Raw genomic sequence first — 19,532 nt, forward strand, 5'->3', positions numbered from 1 at the left:
GAAATGTAAACAAACTGTCAATACAGAAAAAAAATTAGTAACTAATGTGCAAGTAAGATTAGGAATCTGATGGTGGACAGAGAGCAACTGTTCCTGAACCTAGTGTTATGAACCTTGTGGCACCTTTAACTCTTTGTGATGGCAACAGCAAGAATAGGGTATGTCCTGTGTGGTATGGATCGATGATTACTGATGCTCTCAGAAGGCAGCTTGCCATGTCAATGTTCTTCATGCTGGGGAGAGTTTTGTCTGTGATGTACTGGGCTGTGTCCACTACCTTTTGTAGAGCTTATCGCTCAGAGGTAGTTGTGTCTCCATTACCAGATCATGATGCAGTCAGTCAGCATGCTTTCCACAATATATCTGTAGAAGTTTGCCAAAGTTTACGATGCCATACTGATCTCTGCATCTCCTGAGGAAGTAGAAGCACTGACTGCTTTCTTCATGATAACACTCTTGTATATGTCCAGGAAAGGTCCTCCAAAATAGTGGCTCCCAGAAATTTAAATTTCCTCATCCTCTCCACCTCTGATCCTTTAATGTACACCTTTGGATTTCCCTTCCGAAAGTCTACAGTCACCTTCTTGGTTTTAATGATATTAAGTTAGAGGTTATTATTAGTACACTGGTTGACCGTTTTGAGTTTTGTGTGCCCGATGGAGATGTAGGGGGGCTGGTAATCATGGTGGGGAGCTGGCTGATGGAGGACCTCAGTTTTCTTCAGGCTGACTTCCAGGCCAAACATTTTGGCAGTTTCCGCAAAGCAGGACGTCAAGCGCTGAAGAGCTGGCTCTGAATGGGCAACTAAAGCGGCATCGTCTGCAAAGAGTAGTTCACGGACAAGTTTCTCTTGTGTCTTGGTGTGAGCTTGCAGGCGCCTCAGATTGAAGAGACTGCCATCCGTGCAGTACCGGATGTAAACAGCGTCTTCATTGTTGGGTCACGTCTCCAGAATGGAGGACCTTCGCCTTCCCAAGATCGTGTTATATGGCGAGCTCTCCACTGGCCACCGTGACAGAGGTGCACCAAAGAAAAGGTACAAGGACTGCCTAAAGAAATCTCTTGGTGCCTGCCACATTGACCACTGCCAGTGGGCTGATAACGCCTCAAACCGTGCATCTTGGCGCCTCACAGTTTGGCGGGCAGCAACCTCCTTTGAAGAAGACCGCAGAGCCCACCTCACTGACAAAAGGCAAAGGAGGAAAAACCCAACACCCAACCCCAACCAACCAATTTTCCCCTGCAACCGCTGCAATCGTGTCTGCCTGTCCCGCATCGGACTTGTCAGCCACAAACGAGCCTGCAGCTGACGTGGACTTTTTACCCCCTCCATAAATCTTCGTCCGCGAAGCCAAGCCAAAGAAAATTATTAGTACATCATTCAGCCACAGACAGCATCTTCAGACTTTTGTGTTTTACTCTATGTACAGATGGATTTTGGGGTGCAAGTCAGGAGGCAGGCAGGAAGACTGATAGGAGAGGAAAAGGGAGTTGTAGTGGTCACATCTCTGGCACAGAGTCTGGCCCTTTGGCTCAGAAGGGAAGGGGGGAGGACTGCTATGGTGAGCAGGGGTTCGTTGATTAGGCAGGCAGATAGAAGGATCTGTGAACATGATGGAGACTCCCAGGTGGTATGTTTCCCAGGTCCCAGGGTCAAGGATGTCTCTGATTGAGTCTACAGCAATTTTGGGGGAGGGTGACCAGCCAGATGTCGTGGTCCTCGTGGGGACCAATGACATAGATAGGAGTAGGGATGAGGTCCTGAAGAGTGAATGTAGGGAGTTAGGAAAGAAGTTGAAAAGCAGGTTCTCAAAGATGTTAATCTTGGGATTGATGCCTGTACCGCACTCTAGGGAGTTGTGGCAGATGAATGTGTGGCTGAAGAGTTGGTGTAGGGCACAGGGATTCAGATTTATAGATAATTGGGATCTATACTGGGGAAGGACTGACCTGTGCAAAAAGGACAGGCTGCACCTGAACTGGAAAGGGGCTAATATCCTGAAAGAGGTGTTGGGTAGGGTTTAAGCTAGTTTGGTAGGGGGGTGGGAACCAGAATGTGAGAGCAGAGAATAAGTCATAAGGTCAAAAGCATAATGCAGTGTGTTCTGAGTTGGTGAGGAAGAACAGGCAGGGAACAGAACAAATGTAGTTAGCTAGAGGGTTCAATGCTTGGAGTATTAAGAATAAAGGAGATGAACTTAGAGCATGGATCAGTACGTGGAACTATGATGTTATGGCTGTTACAGGAACTTGGCTGGAGGAAGGACAGGATTGGTTGACGCAGGTACCGGAGTTTAGGTGTTTTAGAAGGAATACGATGGGCGGTAAGAGATTTGGTGGGGGGTGGGGGTGGGGGTAGTATTATTGATCAAGAATAGTATCGCGGATATAGAAAGGGAGGATGCTGCAGAGGGAATGCCTACTGAGTTGGTGTGGGTGAAAGTTAGAAACAGGAAGGGAGCTATCACTGCACTGAGAGTTTATAGGTCCACAAATTGTCCTCTGAACACTGAGGAATAGATAAGCAGACAGATTTTGGAATGAAGCAGGAATTATAGGTTTGTTGTTATGGGAGACTTCAACTTCCCCAATATTGACTGGCACCTTCTGATTGCAAGAGGGATGGATGGGGCTGAATTTGTCAGATATGTTCAAGAAGAATTCTTGACACAGTATGTGGACCCACCGACAAGAGGAGAGGCCATACTGCATCTAATTCTGGGTAATGAACCTGGTAAGGTGATGGACCTCTCGCTGGGGGAGTGTTTTGATGAGAGTGACCACAACTCTCTGAGCTTTCATATAGCTATTGATAAGGATAAAAGCAGACAAAATGGGAGAGTGTTAAATTGGAGAAGGGCTAATTAATTTGGGATGAGGCAGAAACTAATGAGAGTAAATTGGAAACAGATGTTCAAGGGTGAAAGTCCAAACTAATGTGGAGGAAGTTTAGGATCAGGATAGGTTTGTCCCACTGGGACAGGGAAAAGATGGTAGGAAAACGGAACCGTGTTTGACAAAACAGGTGAGACAGCTGGCCAAGAGGAATAAGGACACATACATAAAATATAGGAAGCAGGAAGGGCTCATAAGAAGTATATGATAGCCAGGAAGGAGCTTAAGAAAGGACACAAGAACTCAAATGGGGCACGAAAAGGCCTTAGCATGTAGGATTAAGGAGAACCCCGTGTGCTATGGATATGTGAAGAACAGAAGGATGACGAGAATGAAGGTGGGACTGCTTAAAGATGAAGGGGGTTGAGGAGGTATTAAGTGAAGAGATCTACCCCAGGTTGCTGTGGGAAGTGAGGGAAGAGATAGCTGGGGCAATGGCTATGATCTATGAGTCCTCTTTGACCACAGAGGAGATGATGGAGGATTGGAGAATGGCAAATGTGGTCCCCTGGTTTAAAAAAGGTAAGAGAGAATCCTAGAAATTATAGACTGTTGAGTTTTATGTCAGTGGTGTGCAAACTAACGGAGAGGATCCTTAAGGATAGGATCCGTGATCCGTAAGCATTTGGAGAAGTGCAGTCTACTCAAGGATAGTCAGCATGGCTTTGTGAAGGGATGGTTGTGCCTCACCAGGCAAATTGTGTTTTTTGAGGAGGTAACAAAAGAAATTGATGAGAGTAGGGTGGCAGTTTGGAAGGTCAAACCAGAAGGCTCAGTACAGGGTTAATGGTCGGTTACTTATGAGTGTGGGAGAATAGAGAGATTTTGGGGTCCAAATCTATACATCTCTCAAAGTTGCTGCACAGGTTGATAGGCTAGTTAAGAAGGCCTTTGCGATGTTGGACTTCATTACTCAGGGGATTGGGTACAAGAGTCAGGAGGTTATGCTGCAACTCTACAAATCTTGTAGGAAGGATGTGGAGGCTATGGAGAGGGTGCAGAGGAGATTTACCAGGATGTTGCCTGGATTAGAAAATCAGTCTTATGAGGCATGGTTAGTGTTGTTAATGGGCTGAATGTTTCTGCTGTGCATGCGTTGTATGGAATACAAGCTTCCACCTCGTTAGACCCAGAGAGAAATGACAGACTCCAGTATTTCCAAAATCCAATGAATGAACTCTTCTATTTTCAATTAGAAAACTATTTATAGTATTTACAATGCCCTTGGTCCTGGGGGGTCTCGTGAGCCCTCTTGCACACATGTGACTGGATTAGTCGATTGATGGCTCAAGTCCTGTGCTCCCATTACCAGAATGTCATCTAGATACACTGCAACTCCCGGAATATCACTCAGAATTGTGTCTATATCTGCTAAAAGATAGCTGGAGCAGTCTTCACTCCGAATGGTAGACGGGTGTATCTGAACAGTCCACAGTCCGTGTTGATGGTTAGCAAATCCTTGGATTCGCCATCAACCTCCACCTGTAGGTAAGCTTCTGCTAAGTCGATCTTTACAAAGCATTTGACACCATTTGGCTTAGCAAGGAGTTCATCAGGTAATGGCAGTGGGTATTGATGAGTGACCAATGCTGCATTCAGACCAGTTGAGAAATCAGCACATAGATGTATGGATCCATTCACTTTCTTCACCATGATAGGTGCAGCCTATTAGGTGTAGCCGTTCCAATTCTGCTCCACTTCTTGCAGTGCTGCGTTGAGGACAGATCATTTTGGCCTGAAAATCAGTTTCACCTTTGGCAGGAGACAGAGTTTCGCATTCGTTTTAGTGCACTGTCCGAGGCCTACGGAAAATACCTTTGCATGGTATTGCTTTAGCTGTACCAGCAACCTTTATGGGGTATTTGCCACTTGCAACTTGTGGCAAGTATAGTTGGAGTGGCTGGTCCAGAAGGTTCAACCTTTCAATCCACTCAAGACCCATGAGATCGAGGTTAGGACATTTTACCAGATAGCACATTCCATTTTCTGTGCCGTTTAAGCTGACACAACAATCAACTGTACCCGACTACTCCAGGATATCCCCCAGAAGCATTCCATGCCATGTTTTTGGTTGGAGTTGCCTCTGGCTGAGCAATCAGTTTCCACGTTTTCTTTGATATTCAGGTAATGCCAAATCCTGTATCAATTTGAAGCCTCACTGGGATGCCGTTAATGTGTACTTTCGCATATTTCCTGCATTTGGTTTTAGCCACCTTGAAAGACGCTGTGAAAGGTTTCACTTTTGAGGGTGAAGCAAAGTTATCGGGTGTTTTCCGTCTTCCATTTCTACAGCATTCTGTTTCATGCCCCAGGTGCTTGCATTTACTGTAGCGTTTATGCCTTTATGGGCACCCTCAAGCATAGTGCCACTGATTGCAGTTCCAACAGGCGCTGGGCAGTTTGGCTGGGCGGATCACATTTTTGTTCTGTCGAGCAGGGTCTGCTGACTTAACTGGATACAACTGCTTGAAGATGGGTATGCCGCTTCCACCATTTTGCTGTCGTATTTCAGATTAATTAAGCATTGGGATTTGGCTGTTAATCTTTGAAGAGTCATATCTGACTCCTGCTCAAGCTTCATCAGCAAACGTGTTCTGAAGTTAGTGACTGCATTCCCACTGCAAAGTCCAGACACTTAATCTGGTCTTCATTCAGCTTAGGGAGTTTAAAACGCTCGCACTGTCTATTCACCATACCCGCATATGTCATGAAATCTTCGGTATTAGTCATTTTGAGGTACTGATACTGAATGTTGAACAGTGATGTTTGCTCAGTGACTCTCTCTGCCAACACATTGTGTTTCCCTGAAGCTGAGCTCACGGGAAAGTTTGGCAGAATGAAGTTTGTGTAGCGCTCGTTTTCTCAAGTGCCTAACTTCCACAACAACAGCCTAATTACCCATGCATCATTGAACTTGGCAAAGTCGACTGCAAATAAGTCTTCATACTTTTTGAACCAAGTTTCAAATGTGTTCGACTCTGGGTCAAATGAGAACTCAGTGACAGAGCTCATTAAAGCATCTGCCAAATTTGACTTTTCTTCAGGTTCACCTTCTTCAACGGTTGGAGTCCTACAAACATTTTCAAAGTTTTTTTTTGCTTTTGATTGAGGGCACCCTGCAGTTGTACTGTTGTGACTGACATTGTCACCTCGTCGCCAAAATGTTGTAAATGCGCTGAAGGTTTGTGCTGTGCACACTGTGGAATACAAGCTTCCACCTCGTTAGACCCAGAGAGAAACGACAGACTCCAGTGTTTCCCAAATCCAAAGAATGAACTGTTATTTACAATTAGAGAACTTTTCAATTCCCTTGGTCCCGAGGGAACTCTCACAAGCTCTCTCATACACATGTGACTAGATTAGTTGATTGATGGCTTAAGTCCCAGAACTGCTAACACCCACTCCTGGCAACGGTGGAGTCGCTCTGTTTAGGGCATCCTAGGAGTTAGCAGACCAGGAACCTTTCTCTTTGGAGCGAAGAAGGATGAGTGGAGACTTAATAGAGGTCTACAAGATTGAGAGGCATGGATAAGGCAGGAATAGAATACACCTGAGGACATTTGTACAAAGTGAGGGAGGAATGTTTAATGGAGTCATCAGGGGTCTGCTTTTTTTTTACACAGACAGTTGTGCGGGCCTGGAATGTCTTTCCAGGGATGGTGGTGGAGGCTGAAACATGGGCATTTAAGAGATTCTTTGACAGGCGCATGGAGGGAAGAAAAATAGAAGGTTATGGTGTAGGGAGGGTTTATTTATTTATTTATTTGGAAGGAATATATGGGGCGGCACAACATTGAGGGCCGAAGGACCTGTAATGTGCTGTGGTGTTCTATTTACCAGGTCCATTGTTTCCTGAAAGTGGCAGCAAAGTAGATTGGGTAATAAAGAAAGCATGTGTCAAGGGATTAAATTTAAGTCAGGAAGTTAAGTGCCAGCCATACAAAAATTAGTTGGATCACATTTGGACTATTGTATGCAGTTCTAGTCATTACAGGAAGGATCTAGAGATTTTGGAGAGAGTGCAGAAGAGGTTGACCAATATGTTGCCTGAATTAGAGAGTATTGGCTAAAAGGAGAAATGGGACAAACTTTGATTGCTTTCTCTGGAGCATCTGAGGCTGATGGGAGTCCTGATAGAATCATATAAAATGATGAGGGGGGGGGGGGGATAGCATCAATAATCTTTTTCCCAGGATAAGGCTGCATAAGGCTTAAGGTTCCTTTTATTTTCACGTAATAATAGTTAAAAAATTTAATATACATGACGTACTTAACTTTTATCTGCTGTAAGGCAAACAGAGAGTCTCTATGAGGTTTGCCTGGTGCCTCTAACAATAGGGGAAAGGGAAGCAAAAGAGAGTTCCTTCAGAGACACTGAATGTCCATGGATTCGCCTCTTGCTCTCCACATAGACGTTATGCAATCCAAGCTTTAGATCCAAATCTCCGATACTGTCAGGAAACCTTCAGCACTTGGTGCCCTTCCCCTCTGTACCCTCTCAAATTCTAGTTCCAATACCTGGTTTCCATGAGCCAGTCTCAAGCAGCCTGTGTGAATCTGTTGACCCCAGTTTGCCAACTGCTCACAGGCTGTGTGGGTCCTTTAGCCTCTGAGCCCCTCGCTGATCTGCTGTAGTGGTCACCGTCCTGTAGGGCCATCTCCAAACCTTTATCTCAACCGGGTGTGTTCACCCTGTTCCTGATATCTTGCTGCAGTCTGCTGCTCCCCGAGTCTGCATCCCCTCATGGTATGCTGCCATCGTATGTAGAGACCTCCAGTGTTACGTGGTTTGAAAAAAAACACTCAGCTCCTTTACAAGCAGTTTGATGCCTGTGCAGAGCTGTTGGCATTAGGACCAGGCAGCAGGACCCTGCAGAGCAGCACTGCTTCTCCGCTCACCCATTTCCTCACCAGCACTGCCATTAAAGCAACTCTGGCAATGCCACCATTTGTTTAGATGTTTCCTTTATCCTGTGGATGTATCTGGAACATGTTGCCAGTGGAGGTGGGAGAAATAGATTGAGAATCAACATTAAAGAACTATTCAGCCAGGCACAAGAACCGGCCGGGAATGGAGGGTTATAGACCACGGATAGAATTAATTTAAATTGGTATTGTGGTCAGCACAGATGTAGTGGCCTGAAAGGCCTGTTCTTGTGCTGTATACAGTTTTCACTTAAATTTTCAGTAATTGGAGGTTTTGTATACATAAAATAAAATGATCACTTGTAAGAATACTCTGCTCAAGTCTCGAGGAATTTAGCTAATTATCTGAGCTCTAATTTCCTGGAGTGTTGTCTCACTACATGCACTTTTTTTTATAAAAGGTGTAAGCAATTGGAAGCGAAACATTTCTCGAGCAGTGTATCAAAAGATAGTATTCAAATGTATGATCTGAGAAAATCGTCCCACATTAGTACAATACCTTTATTAGAGTGTTTGATTATTAGGCCTAATTTCTTTTCCATTGTAGTTCCATTTAAAATCCTTCGTAACAGAAAGATGCTGGCTTTGCCCAGCGAGCAAGTTAGTGTAATAAAAGCAGGAAAAAGCTGAAATGTTCGACAGGTCAGATAGTATCTGTGCAAAAGGAAGCTGAGTCAGTGTTTTAGTTGCAGTTTGGACTTTTCATTGTAATAATGTTGCATGATCTGCTAAATGTTTTCAGTATTTTTCTGTTTTTATTTCAGCTTCCCAGAATTTGCAAGGTTTTTAAAAAATATATTTTAAAGCCAGCCCAATGCAGTCAAACCCCTGGTATCTGGAAACTACGGGGATTAGTTGATGCTGGATAAGTGAATTTTCTGGTTGCTTGAGATTGCACATTGCGTGAATGGCAAACTAACTGCGAGGTGCGCCAATTTTAAACTTCAGCATTTTGTACCTAATACCACGATTTTTTTTGTCGTTGTTGTCTGTTTCTTGAAGCAGCCAGTTGCTCGAATTCCGGATAACGAAGGTCTTACTGTAATATGATTTATGTAGAAAGAATCTCAGCAAATTGAATCAATATCAATTAATCATAATGAGAAAAATAATTGCAGATGTACCGTTTGAACGTAGGTTTGGTGTCTTAAAAAATACTTACACCCTCTTTAATAAAATACTGAAACTGCAATATCATTTGCATTCAAAGAAATAATATAACTGATAAGATGATGAAACATAAAAAGCAACAAATATTGGATTGTAATTATTAATGAACCAAAAAATGATCATAATCGAAAACATTTGATTGTGGATGATTGAAATCTAAGTGCCCTCAAGTAGCTTTAATATTCACATTGCATAATTATTTCCTTGGAGATTAATTAAGTAGGTTGAATAATGAAAGTTTTGTGAAATTGTAGAACCAGTATTTTTATAGTCATTAAAATTGTGTTTTTAATTGAAACCCTTTACATTTGAAAGGATTTATTTGATGTGTGAGTCACTAATTCTGACTGCCTTGCAATGTACTAACCTCCAGTTATCCATTGCTCAAGTATCAGCGTTTTATGGGTTTAATATTTCTGTACTTTGGCCGCACAATGTCATTGTAATTATGGAATTTACTTTTGATGAGGGCTTCAGGTGAATTTTGAATTAAACAAGATCATAATATCAAAATGAAGAGATTAAAAAAATTGTTTTTTGTCCAATCTGAGAAGCAGCTTGGTTTTGACTGCAGTGGGGTTTAAGAGGAGATAAACATTTGAGTTTGAGTTCTGCTAGTTACATGCCAGTTAATTTAGCAATCATAGTTGGGAGTGTTAGAATTCTTCAAGATGAAATTATTAAGAGCTCATCACCAAGAGAACACGATTTAAAGCAGACAGTGCTTGTTTGAGAAAGAGTTGCGAGGTTTTTTTGGAGAAAGTTGATCAGGGTGATGGATGTTGGGAAAATACCAGTTTATGGAAGGAATTAAAGTCAGTTTAATCCCAAGATTCCAAAGTTGAATGAAACTCAGTAGTTTGTAAGATAATGGATTTGGAATTGTGATTCTGGGATCAGAATCTAATTCATTAAACTTTAAAGCAGCAACTTAGCTGCATTAAAGCTGATTTTAAAAAATGGCATTATGGGCAAGTATGGGTTGCATCATAGGATGGCTGTAAATCTTACTGAGGTAGCTTGATTTTGAGACACTATTGAAATGAGGCCTGGTATCTGAACGTACAGATAAAGACCATCCAGACATTCCTGCCTAGTGTCAGGATTTGGGTGACTCCGTCTGATTACATGGGTGTAACCCCAACCACAATTTGGCAGAAGAAACCTTTGACAGCCAACAAACCAATGTTCCCAGATTGATGTTTTGAAGCTTACAGTATTTTTCTTTCATTGCTTCCAAATGTTTCTGACTGTCAGAATTCAATTATTATTTTAAAAAAATAAATATTTTCAAAGAAAAATCAATTAAAACAATGTTTAAAAGGCTGAGAGGCTTCATGACAAATCCTGGTTTTATAATGAATAAACTCACTATTTTCACCTTTCTTCCTTGCATTATTTAAATCTCCATTCCATCGCAGGTCAAACCTACAAGAAAGCAGTGAAGCTGAGGGACTGGTCCACCTCTAGGAATTGTCACCAAGTTTGGGACTTGGCCATTTAGGTACATATGCCCATGTCTCAAGCCTGCTGACATTTATTTTAGTCTTAGAGCTATACATCTCCATCTATCCCATTCAACATCACACATCCTTCAGACATAAGATGATATCTTACTGCCTGTTTCTTGCCACCTGTACTATCTTACAGAAAATTAATTAAATCTCCTTCCCCTCCCCCCCCGCCCCAAAAGCTTTAAACTATTTTGATCGAATTAATGGTGGCATAGCATTTTCTGACATTTCATCTCTCTGTTGTAAGGTAAAACATCATGAGATGGGAATGTGTAGGGAGTTACCCTGTACAGGGCAGTAACAAGAAGGGGAGGTGTCCTTGTACTCCTGTTAGGTAAAACATCATGAGATGGGAATGTACAGGGCTGTAACAAGATGTGAATGCATCCTTGTACTTACAAGATAAGAGAGACATTGATGGATTGAGAGGCAGGAAGCTAGCAGGGAAAGGATAGCAACAGTTTTAGTCATTGGACAAGTAATGATATGATGATGTTCTAAGCACATATCCAAGGGTATAAAAAATCACCATTTTGCTGATAACGGCAGAATGCATTCTCCGACTAACATGGTTAGTCGCAAGTGTTACAATCCGGTAATAAAGAACAAAGAACCCTGATTTCGACTCAGCCTGGTGTTTGTCTCACTCATTCATGAACAAAGCAGACCTAACACTGTGTAGAAAAGAAGGCAAATAGTAAGCTTGCACCACAGAATATTCATGAAAGTTGAAGTTGAGGGAATGTTTTGAGACCACAGTATAATCAACGTTTATTATCTAATGATTTGCCTGTCTTTTAGAAGATGAGGTATTTGGAATTATTATTCATCAGTTTCATGAACTGACCTTGAAGTCTTGCTCTCATATTGCTACAAGGAATTTAATGTCATCTGGGAGGAAAAAAAAAGATAATTTTGAGTCTTTCAGCTATAATTGTGATTAATAGCCTGGTTATCTGCTTGCAGGTGTTTTGTAATGAACATCCTTCGTGTATTAAAGAAATAATGTGTTAAAGCTTGAAAAGCAGAAGTAATAGGATCTTTACTAATTCTCAAGTTATAGAGAGAAGTGAATTTATGCAAGTATCTATAAAGGAATTTACAGTTAGTCTGAAATTATTGTGTCATTAAACAAGGCAACCATTTTGTACACAGTTTATTTTGACAAACTGCAAGGATATGACTGTATTGGTTATTGAATATTCAAACTCTCTGCCTTTCAAAGACATTGTTGGGTATTGAACGAACTCTTGAATTCTTGTTTTCAGTATTTCACTAAAGTTGTGTGTGATTTCTTGGGTCTTTTTGCAGATCAACATGTTCCCAACTTGGAGGTTGTGGTCCATTGAAATTGTTTTAATTGCTAAATGATGTGTAGAATTGATCAGTAAACTATTTGATCTAAACCACATTTGTATTACAAGCTTAAGTTTGGGTGGAAATAGTTCATGAAACATTTTGTATATTGTTTGTGCAATAGATGTTTTATTCAATGAATGGAATATAAAAACCAGGGAAGTTAGAAAGCAAACGTTGGAAACAATTTCAAGTAATGTAGTTGTAAATCAGAGTTTTTGCCATTTTTTTTGTCCAGGTTGGGTAAGGATGGTAGATTCCCTTCACTGATGGTCATTATTGGAAAAACCCATCTGGTTCATTGGCTTGGTAGCCTTTTGGTCACCATTACTGATGCCAGGTTTATTCCAGATCTATGTAATTGCATTTAACTTCTAGCTTCAATAAAGAAGTGTCAGCTTGCAAAAGTTTTTAAGTGATTCTTGTTGCTGGCGTTCACAAAGAATATGACATTCATATCAATAGTCGAGCACCCTTCATCTGATCTCATTTAAGTTGTGATGAATCTTGCATTATGTGCATTGCTCAGTAATTCTGAAAACAGGACTTAATATAATTTCAATTATGAGTTTTAGTTCAAATCACAAGATATAGTTTGGTAATTAATATTTGCATAATAATTCCAAGGGACAAGAACTTTGTAATAGAATTTAAATCTTTTAATTATTTTGTTTGCTTTGAAATATGATGCAAAAACATTGAACCACATACCGTAGAAATTATTTGATTGTTCTGGACACTGGGATTTGCAGTTAATGTGACTGTAAGTGCTCAACGATTGTTAGTTTTGACTCATGGAGTTACTGCAGGTTAGTTATAGGTTGTAGTTATAAAACTTAGGCCTGGTCTTAAGTTGAAATTTATTCTTGCCACAATCAGTTTTTGACTATTATTCAACTCCTTAGCTCCACCTTTATCACCCCACTACAACTAAATAATTTAACATGATGAAGGCTCGTCTGTTATTTGTAATTTGACTGAAATTGAAGATGGCCTTGTCGATTGAAGGTGATGTGTTAAACAAATTTCAAGCAAGATTGTAAATGTGGCAGCAACGTGACCTGCTGGTTCTCAGCTCACTTGTCAAATGAATATTTGATTTACTGTGATAAAAATATAAACTGAGGAAATAATGGAAGATGGATGTGCAAATTAACAGTCTGACAAAGCTAATGATGCACTCCAAGTCCCTTCTGCTTTTGGAGCTGTGCATGGCTTCATTTCGCATGCAGAGATGTTCGTTTTCTGGCTCTTCAAACGTCAGTGTAATTCCACATGGAGTTCTTCATACTGGAAGTGTGCAGTCAAGCATGCATGTTAGTTTTCAAGAGCTTATAATGTTAAGTGTTCCATCCCTACTGCTGGCAGTTTTTTCCTGAACTTTTATGTTTGTTAAATACAATAACTATTTGGTATTAGATCAGGCAATTGAAAATAACAATATTCTTCCTCAGCATCGTTTGAATCTGCCTTGTGGACAGGTTTAAGTTGTGATGTTTTAAGATGTCTTTCCAATCAAGTCCTTTAATTTGAACTGCAAGAATTCAAAGAACTCTACAAAATTTTAGCTGATTTAAAAAGAATGATGGCATGTCAGTAACTTTAATATTTATTTGAATATAAAAAAACGTATTCCTCAATTGTAGAATTTTTGAGGGGGAGAGTGGTGGTGGTGGTCAAGGAAATTTAAGGGTATTAAGCTTTCTGTTTACATTGGTCATAAGATGGCCCACTGAAATACGAGTTGGATGTTAAAATCCCTGTGACCAATTTGTTTAACACATCACCTTCAATCGACAAGGCCATCTTCAATTTCAGTCAAATTACAAATAACAGACAAGCCTTCATCATGTTAAATTATTTAGTTGTAGTAGGGTGATAAAAGTGGAGCTAAGGAGTTGAATAATAGTCAAAAACTGATTGTGGCAAAAATAAATTTCAACTTTAAGAGTAGGCCTAAGTTTTATGAATACGATAATTTGCACATCCATCTTGCATTATTTCTTCAGTTTATATTTTTATCACAGTAAATCAAATATTCATTAAATGACCTTAAAAGTAGTTGTAGATATTGCTTTAATAAATGTGCTGCTGTTTTCTTGATCTTCTTCAAATTCTCGCTCTTTCTATGCAAACTTGGGAATTCCACAATGTGAAGCCCCTTTGGGGAAGCACCGAGCTGAATGGGGTGATGGATTGTTCGATACATTATTCCACTCATAAATAATAATTTCACACAGAATTTCCCATGCTCTTGTTTTAATTATCTCAGGATAGCAAGCGTATTGAAACATTTTGGGTTTTTTTTTCAGTTGGAAAGCTGCGAAAACGATGGTTGGAAGAAAGCATCTCTAATGTCGGGATGGGGATGCTGAAATCTGTTAAAGAATATGTGGATCCCAGCAACATATTTGGAAACCGAAACCTCCTATAAATCAAAATTTTGCTCAGCGGCAAAGGAAAGAAATCCCATTGTCTTAAACCTGAAATCTCCAGACTATCAAAAAAATTAACAAACAATTTGTAAAGAAAGCATTTAAGATAGAATTACTTGGCTGATTTCTTTAATGTGGGATTCCGAGCACACCTTTGCAGAAAAGATCTGTGTCGAGTGCAATGCCCTGTTCCACTAAAGCAGCGAATGTTTTTGATGAATGTGTTCAGCAGCAAGATGACATATTAATGTCAGATTTTTAAAAAAAAAGGATGCTTGGATATTGCTTATATAATTGTTTTATTTTAAAGGCATGGTTGGTCAGCTCTGCAATTTCTGCCGGTTTAAGTCCTTCAGAAACTTCTGCACTAATTATAGCCATACTTGCTTATTACTGGTAAAGTTAATTCTATAAGCAAATGTTACTCAATGTTAAATTATCAACTTTCTACAATGCTCACTTTAATTCTGAGATTTTTTTTCTTTTCCCCCAAAGGGAAAAGATATAATTGTACAGAGTGCACATTGTAACACTTCTCCTTTGTGAATTATGGTTTTCGATTAAATCAAAATGCTACAATTGTTTTACAGTTTCAGGAGGAAGTCGTATTCTTGAGTGTGCACCGGAGTTTAAAAGGATGACATTAATATTTGCACCATCCTTACTAATTATTTTTTGGATTCTTTCAATACTGCTTATTTTTCCAGTTCTCTTTGTATGAGGCCGTTAAAGGTTTTGCTGAGCATTAAATAGGTTCCATTGAGTTTCTGTAAAGGAAAATCTAAAAATATGGCGGTAAGACTTGTTATTTGAATGTGTACTGGAACTTGTTGCATTCACTATATAACATTACTGTGGTGTTCATCACTCATTTTGCTTCTCGAAACGTCAGCATTTTTGCTTGGATGAAAATAGAGTTTGGTGTGTGAAAATGTCATCGGTAGTGTGCAATGTTCTGTATTACATTTGGGAAATGTTTATAATTCTTCCAGAAACACTCCTCATTTTGCTAAATGTTGTGCTGTTTTCATTAGTTTCTGGCATTTAATTTGTGAAAGAACAAGAAAAACTATGATATTAGGGCTGCCACTAATGATGTGTAATCACGTGTGATTGATTCCTTTTTAGCGCCCTAAATTGGTTGTGGGTATGCTGTGCCTTTCTGCCAGAAGTAATGTTTGTTGTAAAGTTGATTGTTCTTTCCTTCATCCTTCACTTGAACTAAGCAGACATGCACATTTCTCAGGCACAAGCTCACTTCGATAAAATAAACAGAGCTAGTTTATATGCCCAATTTTCACGTGTATAAGAAACCATTCAAAATTAATGGTAATGCGCACGCAAAGGGAGCAAAAGGAAATGCATTGATGCCAGTCTGAGCTATTGTTCAGAGGCTGGCAGCCTGTGTACCACTTCAGCTGCAATCATGAGGCTCCCGAGGTAAATTGAAAGATAAATTACAGAGTAAAGATACACGACTAAAAATTGGCTCAGCGCTTTTTGGTTTAACTTTTCCTTTTATTTGTAAAACACCTTATATAAAAACGTACTTTTTGAATCTTCAATTTCCCGTGTGATTTTCTCAAGGTTATTTATAAAATAAGCATGTCGGAAGCTTTTGAATCACTTGTAAACATTCGGTACTTAAACATACTTTTGTCAACCTAATTTTCAAAGTCTTCGTATTTTCAAATTGAGCTTTTTCTTTAACTTGGTCCTTGCATTTCTGTTGGTGTGATGTAATTTGGAATTCACTTTAAATAAACTAAAGAATTGTTCATTGGACTTGAGTATTTCGTCTGTAACCACGCTATCAAGTTACCATTGATAATGATCAGATTTTATGTTGAGTATAAGTGAAAACAGCTAAGAAAAAAACAAGGAGGCTATTTTTTAAACTCCTTTTTAAAATTCTTCTTGCCCATTGCTCCCCTAGATTTTCAGACATTTAAATCCCTCCACAATAATTTCTGCCGTGGTGCAGTCCACCTCCAGCAGGGTTGAACTTGAGTGCGATACAGGTTTCAGCGCTTACCACTAGAGGAACAGCATGTCACAGTTGGCTTGGGCAATCTACAACCCAAAGGTACGTGCACTTACTTTTACTATATCGGGTAACTCACATTCGCTGTGCTGTTTTCTCCCTCCTCCTGTTTCTTTATGCTCCCCCTGGTGGTTCTGTCTGCCCGTCATCTCACTCCTCGCCTCAATCCATAACCATATAACCATTTACGGAGCGGAAACAGGCCATGTTGGCCTTTCGAGTCCGCACCGGTTCACTGATTTTGTGCACTCTCTTCAGGCATTGGTCCCAGTAGATCTTCATTCAATAACGATGGGCGAATTCAATGCAGGTGGCCACCTATCACTTGCCAGTCCCTGCCTCACCTTTTCGCCCTTCTGTTAGTTATCTACTCTCTAGCCTGGCGCTGCGTCGGGTATGTCTTTGCTCTGTGGATGCTGCCCACCTCACCAAGTTCCTCTAGCAGCCTGTTTTTTGTTCTATGGGTTCTCTGACAAATGGTTGCCTTCTCTCCTGCTAAACTGCCTGCTCAGATGACATACCCTGTGATTCTACCGAGGTTTGAGGTGTTTCAAAGAGCAACAGCTCTTTCTTGTTAGCTTCCCATTCTGTGACCTGTTTCAAACAACTTTTCTCTGAAGTTTCAAGCTGAATCTGCAAATAGGGAAGATGTACTGGTCATGTCTGATGGAAGAATCCAAAATATATATCCTCTTTTTATTTACTTTGTATGGGGTCTGCTCCCACAAGTTTTATTTCCATTTTTACACTGAAATTCCTGTCCTGATATCTAGGCTTGAATGAACATACCTTTCCTTTTGCACTGGTAAAATCATGTTATTGTGAAAATCTGGTCTTTAATTTGGTGTGCCCACTTCTGACAATGGCCTGAGTTGTATTTAACATGGTTGCTGTCCATGTGTTATATTGACTGCTTTGGCACATTATCAACCAAAGAATAAAACTCGTGTTATTGAGTTCTGAAACACTTCATCACTCGTATCTTTTTTTTGAATATTTATGAGTCTTTGAAAATCAAAAATTCACGCAACAATACACTTTCTTTCAACACTTGTGTATAACATACACAGTCCAGTTTTCTCCTCCCTCCCCTCTCCCCACACCCAACCTCAATACAACCGAGAATAAAGTTATATAAATTATACAAATTTAAAAAAGCACAAATACTGGTGAGGTCAACGACCCTTCCGAAAAATTAAAGAGAAAAACTGAAAAAAATCCCAGGTACTTAAATAAAAAGGGGGAGGGGGTGACAAGAAAGCGAGAGCTCACCGTCTGCGCCATATCCCACTTTTCTTAGATCCCAATTGTTTCCCTGTTGTTTCCTTCATTCTGAAGGGGTGAAATTATATCTGTGTACTGATGTGTTTCAGATAAGGTTTTCACACTTTTAACAGAAGTGTCATATTTCCTCCTTAAATTGTACTTGCTTTTCTCCAGGGGAATGCAACTCTGCATTTCCATATTCCATCGTGTAATATTTAGTTGGGAGTTGGACTTTCAATTAACTGCTATACATTTCCTGGCAACCGCCAAGGCGACCTTCACAAACCGAATTTGGTACTGGGACAGTTTAAAATGCATGTCCATAATGTTCCCCATAAGGTACAATTCTGGATCTTGTGGAAAATCCACCTTTGTAATTTTTTTCAGCATGCTCCCAAGGTCCTCCCCGAAGGATCTCACCATTATACGTAGCCAGGTTGAATGGATAAAGATTCCAGTTTCCACACCACATCTAAAGCACATTTCTGAGATTTCTGGTTTGGATTTATGTAATTTTTGTGGTGTGAGATCCAGTTGATGTAGGAAATTTTATTGCACCAATCTGCACCTGGCATTAATAACTGCTGTCATGCTGTCCAGACACAGGTCTGACTACCATCGCACGTGGATTGTTGTGGCCAAATCTGACCATCACTTATATCTTCAAGTTGCTCCCATTCCCTTCGTTTCAGAATGTTTCACAAGTTAGGCCTTGTTTTCAAATCTCTTACAAAAAGCATGCTGCTCTATCAGATTTTTCCTTTTTCCAACTACTTCAACTAGCTGCTACTTTTTCATCTCCTACACCTCAATAAGTCCCTAAAATCTCATCAGCTGCGGCTTTGCTTCCAAAAATCTGTTTCTTTTCATTTTAAAGTATTGCATCTTTTCAATTCAAGATTTTGGATGCTTTGCTAAACTTGCCATGGTTCTTTGGATGGAAGTTTTACCAATCTTCCTGACGTTTCTGGAAATTGAGAGCACTGCCAAATGTTGTTCTTGCTGAGTGAAAGTTTATGAAGGCTGAGCATTTCTGAACAAAAGTGTTACAAGTTGAGAATTGTGTAAAAACTAATCAATACAATCTATATACTAATTTCTGTTTGGGGAAAAAATACTTCCTTCAACCACCCCGGAAAAATGTAAATAAAGTTGAGCCAGTTTAAACATCTGTACATATGAAATTCATCCTCTGGATTTTCATACCAATAGAACAAGAGATGGGTAATTTATCTTCCTCTTGCATCATTTAGTGTGGCGGTTTGAGTAAACAAGTATTCATACTTTTAATTATACCTGTAATCAAAAAAAAGGAAGTCATTAGCTGATTGCACCACTGTTTGTGGTTCAACTAAATTTTGTTACCTCATTCTGATTTCCTGATTCATTGTATATTGTTAATGTTGCCTTAAATAAATATCCTATTCCATTTTAAATCATGATGTGCTCTTCGGTCTCTAGTTAAGCATACTCTGTTCGAATAATTCCTCTGGAAAAAATTGTCTTGCACTTTGCTCTGTTTTATCAATGATAAATCTGTAGCTATGTCCATTCTTAACTGATTTGTCACATGAAATAAGCAGATTTTCACTGTTTACCCCATTTAAACTTTGACATTTTCAGTTGAAGCTATCCTGTTTGAACATTTTATCCATACCCTAATTTATAATGCTGAAGTTGTGTTCATAATTGTTTAAATGCATCAACTTGTATGATGTGCAAAAACTGGCCAGAAGTTTGTTAAATTAGATGTATATTTGCTTTCAGAACAAGTTGTACACTTGCACATTATTCCATTTAGTTCTCTGAAAAGAATATGGCAATATTTCACTGGCTATAGGTTTAAACACATTAAGTCATGACAATTTAATACTTTCAAGGTCAAGAAAGAGTTCGTGGGACTTAATCTCCCAAAAGTAAGTGAAT

At 39.8% G+C, this 19,532-nt stretch overlaps 2 protein-coding genes across 7 annotated transcripts in view; one reads left to right on the forward strand and one right to left on the reverse strand.

Annotated features, from left to right (window-relative positions):
* agps (alkylglycerone phosphate synthase) overlaps positions 1-16,081 on the forward strand; it is a 182,172-nt gene extending 166,091 nt beyond the window's left edge. For all 3 annotated transcript variants that reach the window (XM_069935825.1, XM_069935826.1, XM_069935827.1), the window contains exon 20: positions 14,174-16,081. In XM_069935825.1, coding sequence (XP_069791926.1) covers positions 14,174-14,295 — 122 coding nt within the window. In that variant the 3' untranslated portion in view covers positions 14,296-16,081. The remainder of the gene's footprint in view (positions 1-14,173) is intronic.
* A 1,346-nt stretch (positions 16,082-17,427) lies between these two features.
* The window catches only part of pde11a (phosphodiesterase 11a), a 355,963-nt gene continuing 353,858 nt past the window's right edge, over positions 17,428-19,532 (reverse strand). For 2 of the 4 annotated variants that reach the window (XM_069935823.1, XM_069935821.1), the window contains one exon: positions 17,435-18,902. In XM_069935823.1, coding sequence (XP_069791924.1) covers positions 18,893-18,902 — 10 coding nt within the window. In that variant the 3' untranslated portion in view covers positions 17,435-18,892. Of the gene's footprint in view, positions 18,903-19,532 lie in introns of all 4 variants that reach the window. The other 2 variants (XM_069935824.1, XM_069935820.1) reach the window with 2 other exon arrangements.

This window comes from Narcine bancroftii, chromosome 4 (assembly GCF_036971445.1).
Source record: "Narcine bancroftii isolate sNarBan1 chromosome 4, sNarBan1.hap1, whole genome shotgun sequence".
NCBI classification, from domain to species: domain Eukaryota; kingdom Metazoa; phylum Chordata; class Chondrichthyes; order Torpediniformes; family Narcinidae; genus Narcine; species Narcine bancroftii.